Source organism: Ursus arctos, unplaced genomic scaffold (genome assembly GCF_023065955.2).
Source record: "Ursus arctos isolate Adak ecotype North America unplaced genomic scaffold, UrsArc2.0 scaffold_14, whole genome shotgun sequence".
Taxonomy (NCBI): Eukaryota; Metazoa; Chordata; class Mammalia; order Carnivora; family Ursidae; genus Ursus; species Ursus arctos.
In genome coordinates, this window is record NW_026622808.1 from 14,935,565 (window position 1) to 14,955,805 (window position 20,241).

General features: G+C 58.3%; 2 protein-coding genes across 7 annotated transcripts; one reads left to right on the forward strand and one right to left on the reverse strand.

Annotated features, from left to right (window-relative positions):
- Positions 1 to 378: 378 nt before the first annotated feature.
- Positions 379 to 9,412, forward strand: CREB3L3 (cAMP responsive element binding protein 3 like 3). 4 transcript variants are annotated; one of them, XM_044377933.3, is made up of 10 exons: positions 379 to 545; positions 1,042 to 1,170; positions 1,580 to 1,880; positions 2,773 to 2,888; positions 4,435 to 4,572; positions 5,352 to 5,458; positions 6,847 to 6,915; positions 8,060 to 8,144; positions 8,308 to 8,404; positions 8,606 to 9,412. In XM_044377933.3, exons 1-10 carry the CDS (start codon positions 519 to 521, stop codon positions 9,001 to 9,003), a joined length of 1,467 nt encoding a protein of 488 aa, XP_044233868.2. In that variant the 5' UTR covers positions 379 to 518; the 3' UTR covers positions 9,004 to 9,412. The 4 variants fall into 4 exon arrangements, with proteins under 4 accessions (XP_044233868.2, XP_026336868.2, XP_048083106.1 ...); XM_026481083.4 differs by having other exon boundaries at positions 1,583 to 1,880; XM_048227149.2 differs by having other exon boundaries at positions 415 to 545; positions 4,438 to 4,572.
- A 678-nt stretch (positions 9,413 to 10,090) lies between these two features.
- SIRT6 (sirtuin 6) lies at positions 10,091 to 18,784 on the reverse strand. 3 transcript variants are annotated; one of them, XM_057312021.1, is made up of 9 exons: positions 18,681 to 18,784; positions 16,767 to 16,894; positions 15,212 to 15,394; positions 13,614 to 13,673; positions 12,437 to 12,589; positions 11,986 to 12,081; positions 11,826 to 11,906; positions 11,098 to 11,221; positions 10,091 to 11,006 (listed from the first exon to the last, which is right to left on the reverse strand). In XM_057312021.1, the coding sequence occupies exons 1-9, from the start codon at positions 18,744 to 18,746 to the stop codon at positions 10,665 to 10,667; spliced, it is 1,233 nt and encodes a 410-aa protein (XP_057168004.1). In that variant the 5' UTR covers positions 18,747 to 18,784; the 3' UTR covers positions 10,091 to 10,664. The 3 variants fall into 3 exon arrangements, with proteins under 3 accessions (XP_057168004.1, XP_057168005.1, XP_026336870.2); XM_057312022.1 differs by having other exon boundaries at positions 11,794 to 11,906; XM_026481085.4 differs by lacking the exon at positions 12,437 to 12,589.
- Between the last annotated feature and the right edge of the window lie 1,457 nt (positions 18,785 to 20,241).

The window sequence follows — 20,241 nt, forward strand, 5'->3', positions numbered from 1 at the left end:
GGTAGGTAGGGGGTTGCCGGCTCCTGAGGGAAGGGAGTTTCTGGCAGAGGGGGCGGCTTCAGCAAAGGCCTGGGCTGTTCATCTTGGGTTTGTTTCATCTTGAGAATGGACGGGACCCAGCCAGGGGCCCTGGGCTCTCCTGGAGACCCACATCCTGGGACTCAGAGGAGAAACAGTCCCTGAAAGTAGGGGAGAGGTCATGGCAGAGCTGAGGCACCCCAGACTTTGGCCTTTGCCCATTGCCGGCTAGAAAAGCACAAAACATCAAGATAACGGTCTTCCCTCCCTTCCCCCAGCCTGCCCTGGTGTCACTGGCCCTTAACCCTGTCCATCTTGCCTGTCCCCCAATCAGCACCCAGGGACGGGCTGTGAGCTCCCGATACTATTTCAGCATCTTTTGGGGGTGGTTACAGAGCCTCAGAGAGGAGCAGAGCGGAGCCGGGGCGTCCTAGTGGTGGGGTGAGGCTCCAGCCCGGGGCAGGTTCGGAAAGCGTCTGGAGGCAGAGCTGGCTGGCCTCATGAATGGGGATTTGGCAGCTGGAAAGGTGAGCCCTGCCCAGGTCCGTGGGGGAAGGAGGTCAAGGCCCAGGAAACCCTCCCCAGGCTCCCAGCGTTGGAAGGAGTCTCACAGCCCCCCTGTTGTACAGATGGGAAGACTGAGGCCCAGAGAGAGCACAGAATGGCCAAACTCGTGCCTCCATCCTGGGGCTGCTCTTGTCTTTGCTCCAGGAGGGGGCACTTGGGCAGGATGGGAGGGTAAGAGGGGGCTGGTTTCATCAGCCACATAGCGGTTGACCAGGCTGCTCACCCCCACGCATGCGCCCGTCTGGCACTTTTAAAGAAATTAGCTCGCAGGCCCTGGGAGGGCCTGTGTCAGCTCCACAGCCCATCTGGAGACGGAAACCCCAGGGGCAGGGTGGGCTGGCCGGGGGGCTGGGGGGGGGTGAGTGTGAGCCACATGGACCTCGGGGTGGCGTGCAGATGGGAGGTGGGAGGAGAGGGGGCAGTGTGATCCTCATGCCTGTCCCCTCCTTGCCCCAGATGGCTTCCTCCACTGGTCCCATGGACCCCATTGGCAGCCTGGAGCTCCTGGATCTCCTGTTTGATCAGCAGGACGGCATCCTGAGACATGTGGAGCTGGGTGAGGCCTGGGACCACGTCGAGGACCAGGTGAGGACGCGCTGGGCCACAGAGCCAGAGCTCCACTCGGTGCAGCGTGTGGGGCTCACAGAGCTCAATTTCAGCAAAGCACATCATTGTGTCGCATGTCTCAGCTACCCTAAGGGGTAGGTGACATTAGCTTCTTCTTAGAGGTGAGGAAACTGAGGCCCAGAGAGGGGCAGTAACTTGCCCAGGGTCACACAGCAGTTTGGGGTTGGGTTCAAGCCTCGTGGGGTGTACCCCATGTCGTATGATAGTGTTCAGGCTCCGACGACCCGGGAGGAAGGAGCATGAGCCCTTCCGTCTTGCAGAAAGGACAAGCGAGGCCCAGAGAGGATCCATGGCTTGCTCGGAGTCACTCAGCAATCCAGAATAAAGCGTAGTGCTTCTAATTCCCTCCCATTCCTCTCTGTCCTAGCAGGTCCTGCCAGGCCCAGACTCTGACGATTTCCTGAACTCCATCCTGGCTTCTGGAGACTCGGTGCCCAGCTCCCCGATCTGGTCCCCTGCAGCCAGTGACAGTGGCATCTCTGAAGACCTGCCCTCCGATACCCAGGACACCCCTCCACGCAGCGGGACATCCGCCACCCCCACCGGCTGCCAGACCATGGAGACAGGCAAAGGGCTCTGCCCCCCCTATCATCCTGGACCCGCCTGCCTCGCCAGTCCCCCTGGACCGGTGGCCCAAGTGCTGGAGGCCTCTGTGGCCATAGACCTGGGTAGGCCCTGAATCTTCGCTCATTGCCCTCACCTCATTCCAGGCGCCGTGCGCACATACCCACCCTTTGAAATAGATGCTGTCATGGGCCCATTCCCTGGATGGTGAAATGGAGTCCCCGTGAGGTTTAGGAATGAGTCAGAGCCACTGAGCTGGGCTGTAACCCTGGCAGGCTGGCTCCCGCCCCAGATGCCACGCTGTCAACCTCATCTTTGAACTTCCCGTGCCTGGATCATAGAGATGCTCGATGAAAGTGTGTGAGGTCATGGGACCCTGGGCCTCGGGACGCTCTTCCTGGATCTGGGGGAAACTAGCCTTATGCAGAAGACACCCCCCCCCCAGCAGGGCATCCTTTGTCCCCTTGAGCCTTGCAACAAGGTGGTAGCTCTTAATAGATTCATTGGAGAATTGACAAAACTGAGACTCAGAGAGGTTTAGTCACTGAACCAAGGTCACACAGCTCTGCCCCGTCAGGATAGAAACCGAGAGCTGTCACCCCGAAGTCTGTTCTGGAGAGCAGCCTGCCTGTACGTGCCAGGTGGGAGGGAACCTGGGGTGCGTTAGACCTGCTCCCTGCCCCCAGGGGGAGATAAGGCCGATCCGGCAGCAGACCTAGTCTCCTAGGCAATAAGTGCTGCTCCCTCCTCGGTTGGCAGTGGGTCCCTCAGCAGTGTCCTGAGGATTCTGGTTCCCAATTTCCCTCAGCGAGAAGCCTGAGGCAGCAGCTGGGGCCATCGCCTTCAACCCAGGCCTGGGGGCCCCAAGCTGTGCCCCAAATCCCTAGCACATTGTGGTCAATCCTGGGAGTCTTTCTGTAGGCGGCAGGTAAAAGCTGGGAGCTCAGGGCCCCCACCTGACGTTTCTCTGTGTTTGTCCCCGTCTGCCCTGGTCAGAAATGTGGAGCCCGAGCCTCTGTTCTGAGGAGCAGGTTGAGATGGCGGACCCACCCCCATCCTGCAACCTCACTGTGAAAGATCTCCTCCTCTCCGGCAGCGGCGCCGCGGACCTGGTGAGCCGCCCGACCCCCCCACCCCCACCGACCGAACATCGGGGCTCAGAGGGCTTCCTGGGGCCCCAGTGCCTCCATTTCAGAGATCGGGAGACTGAGTCACACACAGGGGAGGGCACTTTCCAGTAGTAATAATAATTAAAAAAAAAAAAAAAGCTAAAACCAAGCATCCACTACAGGCCAGACATTCTTCTAAATGCTTTCGATGTATCATCTTTTAATTCACGGTAATGCTAAAGATTGGGGCTCTTGTTACATTAATTTTACCCTTGAGGAAATGGGCACAGAGAGGGTCAGCAATTTGCCTTAAGTCCCACAACGGCCGCTGGCTCGATCCCTGGGCTGGTCTATAGGCGCATTGCACACCAACCCAGGGCCATCTGTCTTTCCAAGGGATTTGAGTACCCATAAACCAGAGCTGATGACGCAATTAGTGCCCCCATTTCACAGATGAGGAAGCAGTTGGGCTGATCAGTGGCCTGGAATTCTGGGTAGTGGGGACTGATTCACAGGACTGACAGGCTGCCCCAATCTGCACATTTATTCCGGGGTCCACCGTTCCACACAGTGACATTTCTAAGACTTCGGCACTCGGATGACATTTCTAATGTTTATCTTTCAGAATTTAAATTTAATTAAACACTTTTTTAAAATAGGCGAATGCATGCACACAGCCCGAGTTCCAAAGGCACAAACAGGCATGGGGGGGGTGTCTTCTCCCTCATTGCCGATGCCAGACACCTCCCTTCCCACACAGGTTCCAAGGACTCCTGCCAAAGGGATTCCTTCTTTTTTTTTTTTTAAGTTTAATATAATAAGTAGCATCCCACCCTTAACACTGTTTTTGTCCCTTAATTTTTTTTTAAGATTTTATTTATTTATTTGACAGAGACAGACAGCCAGTGAGAGAGGGAACACAAGCAGGGGGAGTGGGAGAGGAAGAAGCAGGCTCCCAGCGGAGGAGCCTGATGTGGGGCTCGATCCCGGAACTCCGGGATCACGCCCTGAGCCGAAGGCAGACGCTTAACGCCTGCGCCACCCAGGCGCCCCGTCCCTTTATTTTTTAACGAGAGTTTATCATGGTGACTGCTTTATATGATGATACGGGGGGGGGGGAGCCCCGTCTTTTTCACAGCTGTGTAGTACTCCCCGTTGGGCACACCCCGCTCATGCCTTATTTGATCTGTCCCCTATTTGTTGGGTATCCCCACTATGTCCAGCCCTTTGCTCTTACGGCCAGCACCGCAGTGCATTTTCAGAGCCCAGAACAGGGCCGGGCACCTAGTAGGTGCTCAATACACGGCTATCAAGTGACTATTCGTTAAACAGATGAAAAGCCTGTGCCTCTGATCTTTTGTCCACGCGTGCGAGTATCTGTAGGATCAGTTCCCGGCTCAGAGGGCTGGTGCTGGCTCTCATGAGCCCCAGTGCCCATGCGGACCCTACAGCAGACGAATCAATATTTTCTCAAATCTGGTGCTAGCTTCATTTCCTAGAGGCTGTGGGTTTCCCTGCCCCCAGCGCCATGTCCCTATGTTTCCCACAGCAGCAGCATCACCTGGCGGCCCCCCACCTGCTGTGCCCCGGGGCTGAGCACGGCCAGGAGCTGGTGCTGACAGAGGACGAGAAGAAGCTTCTGGCCAAAGAAGGCCTCACCCTGCCCACCCAGCTGCCCCTCACCAAGGTGAGCCGGGGCTCCGGGCCCCGCCCTCTTTCCTGCAGCTACCTGCCCAGGAGTCTCACCTGTGGGCCTCCAGCGCTAGAATGTCAGGCCGTGTCTGTCGCTGAAGCCGGGAAATTCATGCTAAAGGCCAACTCGGTAGGCAGGGCTTGACATCCGGGAGCCAAGGGTGGGCTTCAAGGCAGCGGAGGCTCGGGCGCGGGGAGCCTTCCTTGTGCCTTTCACGCTCCATCATAGCTGCTTGCAGGACAGAGCTCACAGCAGGGGTGTCCTGCCGGCCGGGTACTCCTGCAGACAGGCTTCGACTGGGCTGGGCTGCAGTTGATGAATGTTCAAATCGATTGCTAACGTTTCTCTGGCCGGGAGTTTTCAAGAATCCCGTGACTATGGCCACCATACTCCCACATCTCCACATGCAACTAGCTCGCCGCAGCCCCTCCCCTAAAAAAAAAAACCCTATTTCACTCAACTCAAACTGGGTTTGCCATTCCCACTGGAAAGACTCCTTAGTCTCAGTACCAGCCCGGGAAAGGCGCTGTTCCCAGGCGTTGCCGGAAGGTGGCGCCATCGCACTAGTGTGCAAAGTCTGGTAGCCAGTTCCTCACTGGGATTGGGGTCCGGGGAAAACTTCAGGACCCAGGACCCTCCCTGCAGACTCTGCAAGAATTTAGAGGGAGTCACCTGGAGTCTTTCCCCAGGTCCCTGGGTCTGGGAGGGCTACCACGGGAAGAGAGCAGGGGTCAGACAACCGAGTGGACCCTTCTCCCCATGTCACTGTGCAGTATGAGGAGCGAGTCCTGAAAAAAATCCGCCGGAAAATCCGGAACAAACAGTCTGCCCAAGAAAGCCGGAAAAAGAAGAAGGAATATATTGATGGCCTGGAAACTCGGTAAGCCTGGGGGCCTGGGATGCCACACTTGGGGTGGGGGAGGGGGACAGAGGCCAGGGAGAGGGGTGCAAAGTGATGAAGGTCCCAGTTTGGGGGGCCTGACAAAATGAGAGGTTTTTTTTCGCTCTTGGGGTGAGGTCATTTTTCACGTGACTTGCAAGGACGGAAAGATGCCTAGAGATGGCAGAGGGCTCGGTCTCGGGGTCCCTTTAGCCCCTAGAATATGAAGGAGAGAGGAGAATGTATGACCCATCTTGTTCTGGCTCTCTGCCTGAAGATGGGGTGCTTCCTCCCCTGGTCCGAGCGTCCCTGGTGCTCAGACATCACAGCTTCCTTAAATGTGTGTGTTGGGAAGGACAGAGGGAACATCATTCCCCTCGGAACTTCCTCAGCTGAAAAACTGTGACCCCAGTTTCATCCAATCACCTCTCTCTTAACTCGCATCAGGGGACAGGCTCCTCTTTCTTCTTTAACAGAAATGTAACAGGTGGGCACGCTCACTTCCTCACCCGGGACTGACTTGACGGAGTGTTACAGGTCTGTCTGGATATTCTGTGTCTTCCCAAGTCAGTTTTGGGATGGGCTACATTTCTGGGAAGTTGTCCATTACAAATGTCTCGCCATAAAATGGTTCGCAGTTGTCTCTTATTATTTTGCTAAGCTCTGCATTATCGGCGGTCATACCCATTTTAAGAAACTTATGCTGTTCATTTGAGCCTTTTCTTTCTCCTTCATCTTCTTGATTCATCTTGCCAGAAAATTATTTATTTACTTATTCTTGCCAGAGAATGGCTTTCTGGCTTTTCTGCTCACCCGCCTATATTTTTGTATTCTAGTTCTTGCATTTCTTTTTTTTTTTAATTTTATTTATTTATCACACAGAGAGAGTGCATGTAAGCACAAGCAGGGAGGGTGGGGCAGAGGGAGAGGGAGAAGCAGGACCCTGGGATCATGACCTGAGCTGAAGGCAGACGCTTAACCGACTGAGCCACCCAGGCGCCCCTCGAATAGGCATTACTGCAAAGAGTAGAGTGGCTCGAGCTCAAGCGGAGGGTGAGGATTGTGGCTTGGTTCTCCTTGGACTCCCGGTCATCCTACTCCTTGGTCTTCTGGAAGCATCCCTGCCCAAGTTTGGCATTCCATTCCCAGTCCTGGGGGCACAGACCAGAATGAAGCCCCCACACCAATTCAGACATGGGATCTAGGAGCCAGGCAGATGGTTCAAATTCTGGCCCTGTCCACAGACCGGCCAGGTGACTTTGGATGAGTGACATCCCGTATCTGGCCTTGGGTTCCCCGCCTGTAAAGTGAGGCCTCACAGGGGAGGGTCAGCTGGGCCGGTTGGTGACAGGCATATTCTGAAGGTCACTGTGACATTGTCCCTGCAGGATGTCAGCCTGCACTGCCCAGAACCAGGAGCTTCAGAGGAAGGTGTTGCATCTCGAGAAGCAGAACCTGTGAGTCTTGGTCCAGCTGTGGCAAAGGACAGGGGAGAGCTGGTCCCCAGAGTCCCTTGCAGGAGAGGTGGACAATGTGGGGGACAGCCTCTGTGATGGCAAAGCAGAGCAGGGGGTAAGGGCTCCACCTAGAAAGGGGGCAGGCTGCATAGAGGAGGGCACTTGGACTTGGGGAGAGGGGTTTCCGGTGGAGGAAGTGGCTAGAAACACGGCATGCCACACTGGAACTGTGTGTGTCTGGCTAACAGGTGCAGTCATCTACTCAGCATTTCTTTAGCCCCTTGTCTGTGCCAGGCATTGTTCTGGGCACTGGAACCAAAACAGTAAACAGTCTCCTGACTTAGAGAACTCGTGGTCTAATAGGAGACATACTCAAGCCAAATGAAAATACATGCAAGATTATTTTCACATAGTGACTGTCACTGAGGGGAAGAGTGAAGCCGAGTGAAGGCATTGGAGAGCGAGTGGGGGCTGTTCTGGGCAGGGAGGTCACATAAGGTGACTTTTGAGATGAGACCTGATGGATGAGAAAGAACCAGCTACAAGAAGACCTGGGGGAATAGTGTCCTTGGTACAGAGGAAACCAGCATGTGCAAAGATCCTGGGATGGGACCAGGTCTGGTGTGTTGGAGAAAAAGCACATGGGCACGTGTGGCTGGAGCAGAGTGGGCGAGGGGGGGAGAGGGAGGAGGGGAGGGCAGGGGGTGACGGGGCAGGTCAGGCAGAGCCTTGGGGGCCACGAGGTGGACTTGGGCTTTTACCCGAGGGGGGTGGGAGCCTGGGGAGGGTGGAGAGAAAAGTGCCATCTTACATTTGAAAAGTGCTATCTGGTTAGTGCTTGGAGCATGAACCCTAGGGGGGCAGGAGGGACCTTGGGGGGGCCAGAGTAGAGGCTGGGGCTGGCATTTTAGTGAGAGATGATGGCAGCCTGGATCAGGGAGGTGGGGTGGCAGAGAAGTGAGTCGGTGCAAGGGGGTGGGGTGTTCAGGGAGATTTACTGAGTAAAGAGGGAGAGTTTGAGACTCTAAAGACCAATGGGGCTGTGAGGGATCAGACATCAGCCAGGCTGGGAGACCCCAGAAATGGATGGGAATCACATCACAGCCCCATGGGGCTGAGCCAAGATCCTTCCATTCCCACTAAGGTCCCTCTTGGAGCAGCTGAAGAAACTCCAGGCCATTGTGGTCCAGTCCACCAGCAAGTCGGCCCAGACGGGCACCTGCGTAGCGGTAAGTCCTAGTTCCCAGGATAAAGGGGGTCCTTGGCCTTGGCAAAGGCGGTCTGTGCGGGGAGCTGAGCCCCAATTAAAGCACGATCCCATCTTCTGGGCCTCGGTTTCTTTGCTCACGGGGTGGGGGGGAGGGATGGGGTGACCTCCCCCATCTCTGCCAGGTCCTGCTGCTCTCCTTTGCCCTCATCGTCCTGCCCTCCATTAGCCCTTTCGTCGCCAAAAAAGCCGAGAACACCGGAGACTACGCACCTGTTCGAGGTAAGTGGGCTAGGGACTCTCTGTCTTCAAAAGTCCTCTGGGCTGCACCATGGGCACAATCCCCTTGTTTCCCCAAGGCCTTATACTGGGCCTCTGGGGGATGGGGGGACCCCTTGCCGCTTCTTCCTGAGGCTGGGGCTAGGGAACAGAGGGACACCAGTCCCCCACCCCATCCCTCATGATCCTCCAACCCTTGCTCAGTTTTCTCCAGAACTTTGCACAACGACGCTGCCTCCCGCGTGGCCCCCGACGCCACACCAGGCTCCGAAGCCCCAGGACCACGGTCCAAGGATGGCATATCCCAGGAAAGGTCTCCAGGCAGCCCCACAGCGGACTGGGAATCTCAGGGCATGTCGGCTCTGGACAACTTGACGAAGGGGCTGGACAACTCGACCCTGACCCCAGACAACTCCACTCTGGTCCCGGACAACTCGACACTCTCCCGGAACAATTCGACACTCATCCAGGACAACTCGACGCTCGTCTCGGACAACTCGATGGAGAAGCAGAACGGGGCCACCCTGCTGGGCTGGACTGCACCTGAGCCAGCGCTCAGCTCTGGGCGGGTGGGCTTGGAGGCAGCAGGGGAGGAGCTGTGAGCGCTACCCTCATATGCCCGCAGACCCCTGTGCTTAGGGGCCCTTCTGTGGACAGCGATGGGCATAGGGTGAGAAGTGAGACCTGGCGGAAGAGTCAGGATGGAGACACACAAACTCACGGACCCAGATACACACAGAACACACAGGGCAACCACAGGGCCACGAAACCCAAGAAATACACAGACTCAGGCAAAGGAACAGGCACATACAGAATGATCCACAGACCCAGACAGACAGACAGACACACACACACACACACACCATGCCTCAACAGCTCCCCTGCCCTGGGACTCCTCCCTGACCCTTGCACACAGGGAAGAGAAACTGGCTGAGGCTGTGAGGACGCTGGCCCACAGCCACCCCTCTTTTCTAAGATTGCAGAGATCCTTAATAAAGTATTTTGACAGAACACGGCTGACACAGAGCAGCGTAGGGTGGGGGCTGAAGCAGTCTCGGGCTCCTCAACTCTAGGAAAGAGGGGCTGGGGCCAGCCTGGATGGGGGAAGGAGGTGCCCCCAGGCTGGAAGGGAGGCCTGCCAGGCCCCACGAGTGCCTTCAGCACCTTGGAGAGCGTCCACGAGCAGCGCGCAGGGCACGCCTGGACCACGAGGTGTCTGGGGGTCCCAGGGGTGTCCATGGAAGGTCTGGGGACCTGCCTTCCTGGGGGGCTGCACAGCCTACCCTGCTCGTTTTCTGGATGGGGAGACTGAGGCATGGGAAGCGAAGGGACCTGGCTGGAACCCGGCTGTGCTTGCGCTCTCCTAATGCGTGGTGACTCCCCACCCGCTCTGAGCAGGTGCCAGGGGCTGCGAAACAGTCCAAAGGCCACGGCCTCTAGCCTCAGGGGGCTCACAGCCTAGTCGTGGAGGGCAAGTATTTAGAAACCACGCACACAGGCACCTCACCACACACTGAGGGCTCCAGGAACGCTGTGGGACTGCCCCTCCTCCTTCACCCCAGGCCTGGGTTGCAGGGAGGCCCACGCAGGCTCCACAGGAGCAAGGGGACCTTGTGGTCCTGCCCAACCAATCCCTCCTCCTCGGGACTAGGACCTGGCACAAGGTTATGAACGTCAAACACAGACTCAGATGCAAGAATGTCTGCTTTTATTGCATTGAAGACTTCTCTGGAAGTCTGGAGGCGGCCAGGTGGACACACCTCTTCCTCCCTCTAGCCCCAAAGGCAGTGCAAACCCAGATGGTCTGTGCCACCACAAGGTCTGGCCCCTGAACGGTGGCTCTGGCCCCCCATACCTTCTGGAGGGACTGTGAAGGCGATTTTGGGGAGGCAGGGGATGGGGAGTGTGAGGGCCCAGGGCAGAGAGAGTTAACTCCTGTTGCTGGGAACTAGGGAGGGCCTGGCCACACCTCCCCAGAACATCCTGAGTCAGGGGCCAGCGGAGGAGCCGGTGCCTGGGGTGTCAGATCCAAGGTCAGCGTCCAGGGTGAAAATGTTCCTCCCCAGGCCCGCACCAGAGGCCCCCAGAGCTAGAGAGAGAGGCAGTGGAGGGTGAGCCTGCCCTTGGGCCTGGAGCCCAGCAATCAGCACCCTGAGGTCGCTCCCCCACCCCCATGGGCAGGTACGAGTAACAAAGTGAGACCAGTAAGAAAAGATGAATCCATGGTTTCTACAAAAAGCCCCACCCGCCCCAGGGCCCCTGGTCAGCTGGGGGCCACCTCGGCCTTCACCCTTTTGGGGGGCCTGCGCGGTGCAGGACTGTCCAGCCGCTCCCTCTTGGGGCTGGCGGGCCCGGAGCCGTTGTGCTGGGTGCAGGGCTCCGAGAAGGGCTCCGGCTTGGGGCTGGCGGGTGCTGGGCCATTGAGCTGGGTGGGGGCCTCCTCCTTGGGCTCCAGCTTGGGCGCGGGTGGGCGGGGCAGGGGGGGCAGCGCCCTCTCCAGCACGTGGGGGCCATCCCAGGCGGGAATCTCCAGGCCCAGGTGCTTCATGAGCCTGGTCATGACCTCGTCCACATAGCCATGGATTCGCAGGTCGGCGTGGCGGTCCTGCGGGGCAAAGACAGGCCAGACCGAGGCGGAGGTCAGGAGGGGAGGGAGGCTGGGGCAGGGAGTACGTCAGGGTGGGCTCAGAACCTACATGCTTCGTGGGCTGAAGGTTGACAATGACCAGTCGGCCTCCTCGGCGCTTGGTGGCAAGCGGCAGGTTCCCGCTCGGCCGGATTTGCAGGGAGGTGCCCAGTGTGATGGACAGGTCTGCGTTTCTGCGTCGGGAAGGCAGAGTCAGACAGAGCGCCTTCTCGCCCTGCACAAGGGTCTCTGCAGCCGTCCTCCTGCCCCACGAGGTCGGGGAGGCCTCCAACCCCCCCGGCTCAAGACCCATTGTCTCATGACCCACCCTGTGCTCATGACCCACCCTGTGCTCCTGCAGCACGCCCAGCCCGGGAGGTCAGCTCACCGACCACCTCTGCTCTCCAGGGCCGCCCAGCTTTGAGCTGCCCTGAGTGCTGCCCCTGCTGCTTTCCTTCTGCCGTCTCTCCCCCACCCCCGCCCCCACTGGCAAAAGCAGAGTTGTTGATGTGGGCAGGACCTTCGAGGCTTTGGGACTCGGGTTCTATCCCGGCTCAGTCACTTGCTGGCTGGTAGCACTGGACAGGAGTCCACGTGCTGAAGCCTCAGTTTCCCTGCCTGTCACACACGCACGCTGCAGGGTGTGTGAGTAGCTGCTGTTATTAAGAGGACAATGAGGCCCACAGCAGGGGCAGGCACCTCTTTCAGGAAGCCCTCCTGATGGCCCCGGGGCCAGAGCTGGTTGTGCTTCTGCCTGTGTCCCCACCTGCCCAATCCAGGCTCATCTGAGCATCAGACCTGCTGGCCTCATCAGCGAGAGTGAGGTCCCGGTCAGGCAGGGCGTCCTCCCAGTCCAGGATGGTATCTCTCAGCTCCCCCCTGCAGTGGAGGGGTGGGGGGATCAGCACGGGGCCGCGCACCCTCCCCTGGAGCCCGGGTGCGGCGAGACGTCACTCACCTGCAGGCCCGCAGCCCCCTTGCCTTGGCCACAGTGCAGAGCCGGCCCGTGGCCTTGAGGCCCATGCTGCCCACGACGGTGTCCCGGACATACTGCCTGTGTTGGGGGAGGAAGGGGGGGGGGCCGTGGGGCCGGGTCAGCCCACCCCCTGCTCCCCTGCAGCCTGAGCTGGGTGGCTCTTGCTCTTCTGGGGGAGCTGTTCTCCCAGGGAAGTGGGGGGCCACACAGCCAGAATCTAAGCATCAGGAAACATCCCACAAACCCAGAGCAGGGGCTACGGGGGCTTCCACTAGACAGCCAGCCGGCTGCACCCCAACACCAGGGGCATGGAAACAGAGAAGGCTGGGAAGTGTTCCAGACAAAGGGGACTAGAGAGACCCGATGACGACATGCAGAGCGCGAGCCCAGGCTGGCTCTCGGACCAGGACACAAACGGAAAGCACGGACGCACCGGAAGCCGGGTGAGGGCCGGGGTGGTCTACATGGTCTTCCGCGTCCCGGCCTGTACCACGGACGCGCTGCGGCCGAGGACAAGAGCTCCTGGGAGACACACGTCCCTCGGGCCTGGGGGGTGGACACTGACACCTCAACAGCACGGCAACGACTAACAAGATAGGAACGACTGTGAAAACCACACTGGGATCGGCGAACTACGGCCCCGTGGATCCAATCTGGCCCTCAGCCTCCTGTCTTTGTGAATAAAGTTTTATTGGCACACGGCCACGCCCATGCCTTCCTGTGTCATCCACGGCGGCTCTCACGCCGCCACAGCAGAGCCCGTCGTCCTGACCAGACTGTCTGGGCCACAAAGCTGAAAATGTTCTATCATCTGGCCCTTTCCAGAAAAAGCTTGCTGAGCCTTGGTCTAGGTGAAGTTTGGGTTCATCATATGATTCTTATCAGTTTTCTGCAGATTTGAAATTTTTCAAAATAAGTTTGGGGACAATTTTTTTTGATGTGGGGCCCCACCTGGGCGGCTGCCCAGACAGCAGGAGGAGACCCATGCGGACAGCCCCAGCCCCGGGAAGGGCTCTGGCTCAGCCTTCCCAGAGTGGGCAGACACACCTGTGTCACACTCCGTTGTGTGTCCCCCCAAAAGGTATGTTGGGGTCCCAACCCCCAATACTTTAGAGTGTGACCACATTTGGAAATAGGATCATTGCAGACATAATGAGTTAAGATGAGATCACCCTGGAGGAGGCTGGCCCTCATCTCATAGGACTGGTGTCCTTACAAGCCAGGCAGAGGGAGGTGTGAGGAAGCCCCAAGGACTGTGAGAAGCTTCCAGAAGACATGAAGAGGCAGGAAGGAACCTCCCCTGCAGGGTTCGGTGGGAGCCCAGCCCTGCCCACAACTGATGTCGGACTTCTAGCTCCCAGACTGAGATGACACATTTCCGTTTTAAGCTGTTCAGCTCGTGGTCGTCTGTTACAGGGGTGCAGGAGAGGAACACGCCTCCACAGGAGGAACACGTGCCCCCGGCCCCATCCAGCCTGGGTCTCTGGCCACGTCAGAGGAGACTCACAAGGCCCTAATGCAGAGCCCGACTTGGGAGGTGACAGAAAACAGGGCTGGCCCCTGGGCTGCCCACACTTTGTGCCCTGCCCCCACCCTCCCGTGGCACTCACGTCTTACACTTGACACACTCCTCTACGAACATGTTTCCGTGGAGCTCCGCCAGCTTGTCCCTGTGGGAAGAGAAGGGAGACGCTTCGCCACGGTACAGGGTTCTGGTTCCTGAGGCCACGCTGAGCACTGAGCTCACCTCCTCCAGGAAGCCTTCCCTAAGCCCTCAACCAGACGATCAATGGACTCCCTCCTTCTGGTGCCTCTGGCTGCTGACAGCACCACCCACGTGTTGTACAACCTTACCCAGACGGCCCAACCTCTCTGGGCCTGAGCGACCATTAACCCTTCCGGTTAACCCCAGCTTTGTCACGGACAGCCCATTCCGCTCATAAAATCCATCCACAATCATGTTGGAACCTCCGAATGTCACCAGGTCGGAAGGACAGGAATCCCGACGCCCAGTTTGCAAAGGAAGAACGTGAAGCGATGGGTGGCCCGGAGGCGCGAGCTTTGGAGGCAAGGACGTGGGGTCAACTCCCTGCTCTGTTGGTTCCCAGCTGTGTGACGTTGAGCAGGTCCCTTAACCCCTCTGTGCCTCAGGCCCCATCTGAGAAATGGGACAAAAGTGCCTAACTTTTGAGATATTTGGGGGAGTAATGATCAGGCCTGGAAGGCTCTTCCCCTGGCTCCCTCTGTCACCTCCCTCAGTTCCCACTCCAATGTCACAGCCTCCCTGGCCTGGTACAGGCCGCCTCTCCCGCCCTACCTTCCCCTTTCGTTCCCTGGCAGTGATCGCTGCCTGACCTAGAATGCAATTTGCTAATTTATCTTCTGTTTCCTCGCCACTAGAGCCTAAGGCGCAGGAGGGCGAGCTTCTGCCCGGTGCACCCAGCATCCTGCGTCTAGAACAGGGTGTGGCACGCAGGGGGCACCGGGTTAATAGCTGTCGGGTGTGGTCCATTTTGCTCCCGTCTGCACGCAGTGGGTGCTGGGGGGGATCAGTGCTTCCTCCTCCAAAATGGGACTCAGGCCCATTTCAAAAGAGGCGGGGACAGTGGCCTCATGCCGCTTTATAAGCAGAGAAAAGTCCTTTTCCCTCAACCCTCGCCTGCGAAGCGTTGGCTACTCCTGTCGACATCTGACCCGGCTCTCATCCGTCAACCCAAGGGTAAGACCCGGTCAGTCTCTCGGCCCTAGTACAGTGCTCACACTCACGCTAAAAGTCAGAAAGAGGAGTATTAAAACCCAACTACAAAGTCTAAACCGTGAGCGCCCTTCTTCCGGGGCCAATTTCCTCCTGGCCTCCCCCTGCCCCGAGGAAGATTTTGGAGTGGCCTGCGGTGCTGGTGGCTGAGGGCCACACTCCAGGCCGACGGAGGTCCAGAGCAGAGCGGTCAGGGCTGGAAGCACCCCTAGGACCAGGAAAGGGGACCCCGGTTCTCGAGGTGTGCCCAGGAGGCAGTGACAGTGGATGACAGCTCCAGCCCGCAGAGCCCTACGGGGCGCCGAGTGCTTCTCCCTGCAGCCTCACTAAATCGCCGCATGGGCCTCATGGCGGAGGGGCTGGCATAGAAGTTCATCCTACAGATGAGGACACCGAAGCCCAGGGAGAGCGCTGGCCTGCCCCGCGCTGAGCGGGGCCGGAAGCTGGCGTTACCTGGGGAAACCGGAGCGCACGTGCAGCCCGTCCACGTTCTGGCTGACCAGGAAGCGGAGGAGGCCCACGCGCTCCAGCTGCACCAGCGCCATGTGGGTCTGCGTGGGCCGCGCGCTCTCGAAGGTGGTGTCGAATTTGGGGGCCAGGCCCCGCTCTTCCATCGTCCAGACGCCATGGGGGCCCCTGAAGGCAGCAGGTGGGGAGAGACACGGAGAGTTTAGCATTCAAGGAGACAGGGGTACAGAAAAGGAGACAGAGCGTTAGACACAGAGAGAGACAGAGAATCAGGGAGACGAGAGAGAGAGAGAAAGAGAGCGAGCGAGACAAAGAGAGGGGAGAGACAAAGGGGTGGGTAAGGGGAGAGGAGGAAGAATGTAGTGCATGAGGGCAAAAAATTATTCATTCTAATCAACATTTCCTGCTGCTGCACTGAGCCTAGCCCTGTGCTGGGTGATGCGGGGGTCCTAGTGGACCCGGGCCCTGCCCTCGAGCAGTCCTCCACCTTGTGGAGGGAGGACACGAGTGGCCACAGACCCTCCACAGCAGCCTGTGGAGCTGAAGGAGCCCAGTGGAGGTGGTGGGGTCTATGCATGGGGAATGCAGGAAGGCTTCCTGGAGGAGGTTGAGCTGTCTCTTCAACTGCGCGAGGAAAGGGCAGAGCAGTTCAGGCAGAAGGGGTAAGCAGAGGTCTAGGGGACTGACAATAGCCTGTGAGGCTGGGGAAATGAAGTGGTCTGGGGGCTCCAGTAGGAGCAGCGGGAGCTGAGGTGGGAGAGACATCCTAAGGCGAGGTCAGGAAGGGCTTTGATTTCCAGCCCAAAGTACCTGGAACTCTCCTGTGTGGCAGTGGGGAGCCATGGCAGATTATGGAGGAGGGGTGGGAGGCAGTCATGCCTTAGAAGTCTAACATTCCTCCCAGAACCAGGAATCTGCTCTCCTGATGCAAGTCTGGGCTAAGGGCCCATGAGGCCTAGGGAGGGAGCATAAATGCGACAGGCCTGTCTTAGGGGGCAGGGTTGCAAACTCAATGCCTACAGGGACCACTGGGGGGGGGGGGTGTGCCAGTTTGAGACCCCGATGCTTCAGCAAGGAGACTCCTGTCTAACACAGGATGCCCCAAGCAGGGAGAAGTTTAGACACTGTTGGGTCACACACCCTTGTGAATAGGTGAGAGGCTTAGGTCTGGATGGTAAAGCCACTTGCTTGACACCAAGTCTGATAGAAAAATATTTGCAAGTGAGTGTGGAGCTAATTGCCCCTGATATCAATCTTCCCAGGGTGTAAGGTAATACAACCGCAATATTTAGGCATGCATGGTGAGCCCAGGCAAAAGACTACATTTCCCAGGATCCCTTGCAGCTAGGTATGGTCAGGTGACTATGCTCTAGCCAATGGGGTGTGAGTGGAATGTGGAGTCTGACTTGAAGGGACCGGTCTGCAAGGGCGGGCTCTTTCCAGGGCCCAACACCCTCAGGGGGAAGGCGGCAGGATGGGTTCTGATGCCCAAGCCTCTGTGAGCTGACAGGGAAGCTGCTGGCCCTCCATGCCCACAGACCTGAAGTCAGGGATGCCCGAGGCAGTGCTGATGCCAGCACCCGTGTGGAACACCACGTTGGAGGACTGCCAGACCAGCTGCGCCAGCTCCCACACCTTCCTCTCCAACTCCTCAGGGGGGTCGAAGATCTGTCAGGGGACAGAGCAGAAGGGAGAGGTCGAAATGTGTTCCAAGTGGCAAAGCCATTAGCCACAGATTGGGACGCTCCTGCCTTGCCCAGGGGGGAGCACCAATGGGAAAAGGCAGCTTATCCTCATGTCCCTCCTCTGCCCACAGCCTTCTGGGGCTCCCAGATCCCTCGGGGTAAAAGCCTAAGCCCTCCCAGTGGCCCCAAGGCCCTCATGACCTACCCTAGCCTCCTCCCTCTCTCACCCTCGCCCACTCTGCTGCAGTCACACATGCCTCTTCACTATTCCTCCAGCACACCAGACCTGGTCCTGCCTCAGGACCTTTGCACAGGCTGTACCCTCTGCCTAGAATGCTCCCACATGGCTCCTCCCTCACCTCCTTTAGGGCTTGGCTCAAAAGTCATCTCCTTTGCACACCCATGTTCACGGCAGCATCATTTACAATCACTAAAATGTGGAATCAACCCAAGGGTCCATCAATGGATGAAGGATAAACACAATGTGGTCCATCCCCACGCTGGAACACGATCCAACCTTAGAAAGGAAGGGACTCTGACACCTGCCACGATGTGGAGGGACCCTGAGGGCACTGTGCTCAGCGAGAGGAGACAGGCCCAGAAGGACACATCCTGCAGGACCCCACTCCCAGGAGGTCCCCAGAGGAGTCCCGTCCGCACAGACAGAGAGGAGCTGGTGGGAGCCAGGGCTGGGGCAGGGGTCCGTGCTTCCCGGGGACAGAGTCTCCATGTGGGGAGATGGAAAGTTCTGGAGACGGAGGGTGGGGGTGGCTGCACAACAGCGTGAATGTATTCTATGCCACTGAAGTGTATACTTGAAATGGTTAATGTGGTACATTTTACGTTGCGTATTTTGCCACGATAAAAAAAAAAACACACAAAAAACAAAAGTGATCTCAGTGATGTCTCCTGAGCCCTGGTTTCAATGCAGCCCCAGCTCTCCTCACCACTCCCCAATTCACTCTTCTCCCTGAAGCTTACCATCATCGGACTTCTTAAATTTACTTGCTCCTTGTCTGTCTCCCTGCTAGAATGAGGGGGTTTTGTATGTCTTGTTCCGCACTGTGGTCCCAGAGCTGAGAAAATGCCTGGTGCACAGTAGGTGCTCAATAAATGTTTGCGGAATCAAGCGCGTAACAGGCTGGAAGAGAAGAGACGGACTAGGGGAGGGATTCTGAGGGCTCATATTAAATGCCTCCCTCAGAACACACAGACCAGCCTTTAGGGGATGGGGGCAATTTTACAGAAGGGCGAGGGGACCCAGAGGGAAGTGACTCACCCCAAGTCCTGCAGTGGCAGAAGGGGTGTTTCCAACACATATCTAAGCCCATCCAACTTAAAACCCTTCTCCATCACCCTCAGGATAAAGTGGCAGCTCCCCAGCCGGGCACGTGCGGCCCCTGCGGTTCCGCTCTGGAAACCTCTCTGGCCTAATTTGTGCTCCGAGTGTGTTTATTTTCACCTCCTCGCCTTCACCCCTGCGGAGCCTTGCGTCCCCGCAATTGCGTTCCCTCGCTTCCCCCATCAAAACTTCAGGACTTCCCGCGACGCGGGTGCCTCTCTCGGTCCAGCCCCGCCAACCCGGGGCTGGGGGCGTCCGGGTCCCAGGGAGCACAGGGGGCGTCACTTCCCGCCCCCTCCTCCCTGGGAAGTCCCTCCCATTGTCTAGCCTCAGTGCCTCCCGATATTCCCACAATGCCCCGCTGCTGTCCGGCCCCGCCCAGCACGCGGCGATGGGGGCGGCCTTCGGGACGCCGGGCCGAGCTCACCTCGGGGAGGCCACACTTGCCCTTGTCCGCGTACGGCGACAGTCCCGCCGCGTAATTCACCGACATCCTCACCGCCCCAACGGGAACAATAAAGTTTCTCTTGTTGAGGCCGCTTCCGCCGGAAACGGGGCGGGACGGGAGGGGGAGGAGGAGTCGCGTTCCACCCAGCCCGCCCGGCCTCTGCCTCTAAGGCGCATGCGCCGTGTCTGACGCCTCAGGCGCCATCTCAACTGCTGGCAAAGAGAAGCCCCCTTCCTTCGAGATGTTGGTGGGTGGCGAGAAACAGGGGCAGCCGCCTACGGGACAGTTCTCCAATCACCTCTAAAATGAGGGGCACAAGCAACCGGCGCCCCCTTTCTTCTTCTTGCAAATGAGTAAATTGAGGTCCCCGCATCCCTAACGAGGACAGAGGACTCGTGCTTCCAGTCGGGGCTCTTTCCACTGCACATTTCAGAAGTTTATAAAGTCACCAATGCAGGGCACTCGTGCAAGTGTGCGGGGAGGGGGGCAATGTGGGGCCTCACCAGGTAGGGTCTTGGACGCAGCTCCGGATTACCCAAACGTCATCCAGGCGGGTGGTAAGCTGCACTCGGCAGGACAGGTGCACTGCTAAGAGAGTGCTCAAGGGCACTGGGGCTGGTGGCCTTGAGGATGCATTTAACAGAGGTGTTGAGCACCAGGCGTGCCCGGGAGACGCTGGAGAACAAAGGCGGCACCTTGTGGCGAGAGGTGGACACAGACTGGTGACTGGGAGATGGTGACTTAGTGTGATTAAGGTGCCATGAGGGCATGGGGCCATAGGGAGCTCGGACGACGAGGCACCTGACCCAGCCTGGGTGCATCCGGGAAGGCTTCCTGGAGGAGGGGGTGTTGTAGCAAAGATCCGAAGAGTGAGTAGCAATGAGATGGGGAGAGTGAGCCGGTTGGGAGCGACATGGGGTACAGAGGGGTGTTCCTGGTGGAGAAGCAGCAAGTGTAAAGGCCGGGAAGAGAAGCAGAGGGTGGTGGAGGAGTGCTGGTGTCTTCCCGCCAGACCTCGTTGGCCAGCAGGCAGCCCCGCAGCCAGCCTGTCTCCTCCCTCTGCCCATCCCCGGCCCCCTGGGCAGCTGCCCTCTCAGAGCTGATCGGGTGTCTGAGCTGAGCGCTTGGAGCTGCCCAGCTGGGAGCAGGTAACTGGAGTCGGCAGTGGGCGAGGAGGCCTGGTGCTAGAGTCACTGGAGCTGCAGGAGGTAGGAGAGGAGGAAGTGAGGGAAGCCTGGGAAGGAGGCGCCCCTTAGGGCCTCAGCCCCTTGCCTCTGAGTCCTGGTGCGCGGGAGCAAGGAGAGGCCCGTGTATGGTATATGTCCCCGCTATGCTGAGGAGCTCCCCAAGCGCCCCCCCCACACACACACATTCACACTCATGCATGCACTTCCCGCTTCCCAGCGTTTGCGTTGTCCAGGGTACATACCCTCTTTAACTGCTGCTGCCCCTCTCAGCAACCTGCCTGGCCATCAGGCCCTCCTTTATATATCATAACCTCTTCCAGGAAGCTACTCCCGTCCCCCAAGCCCATGGATCC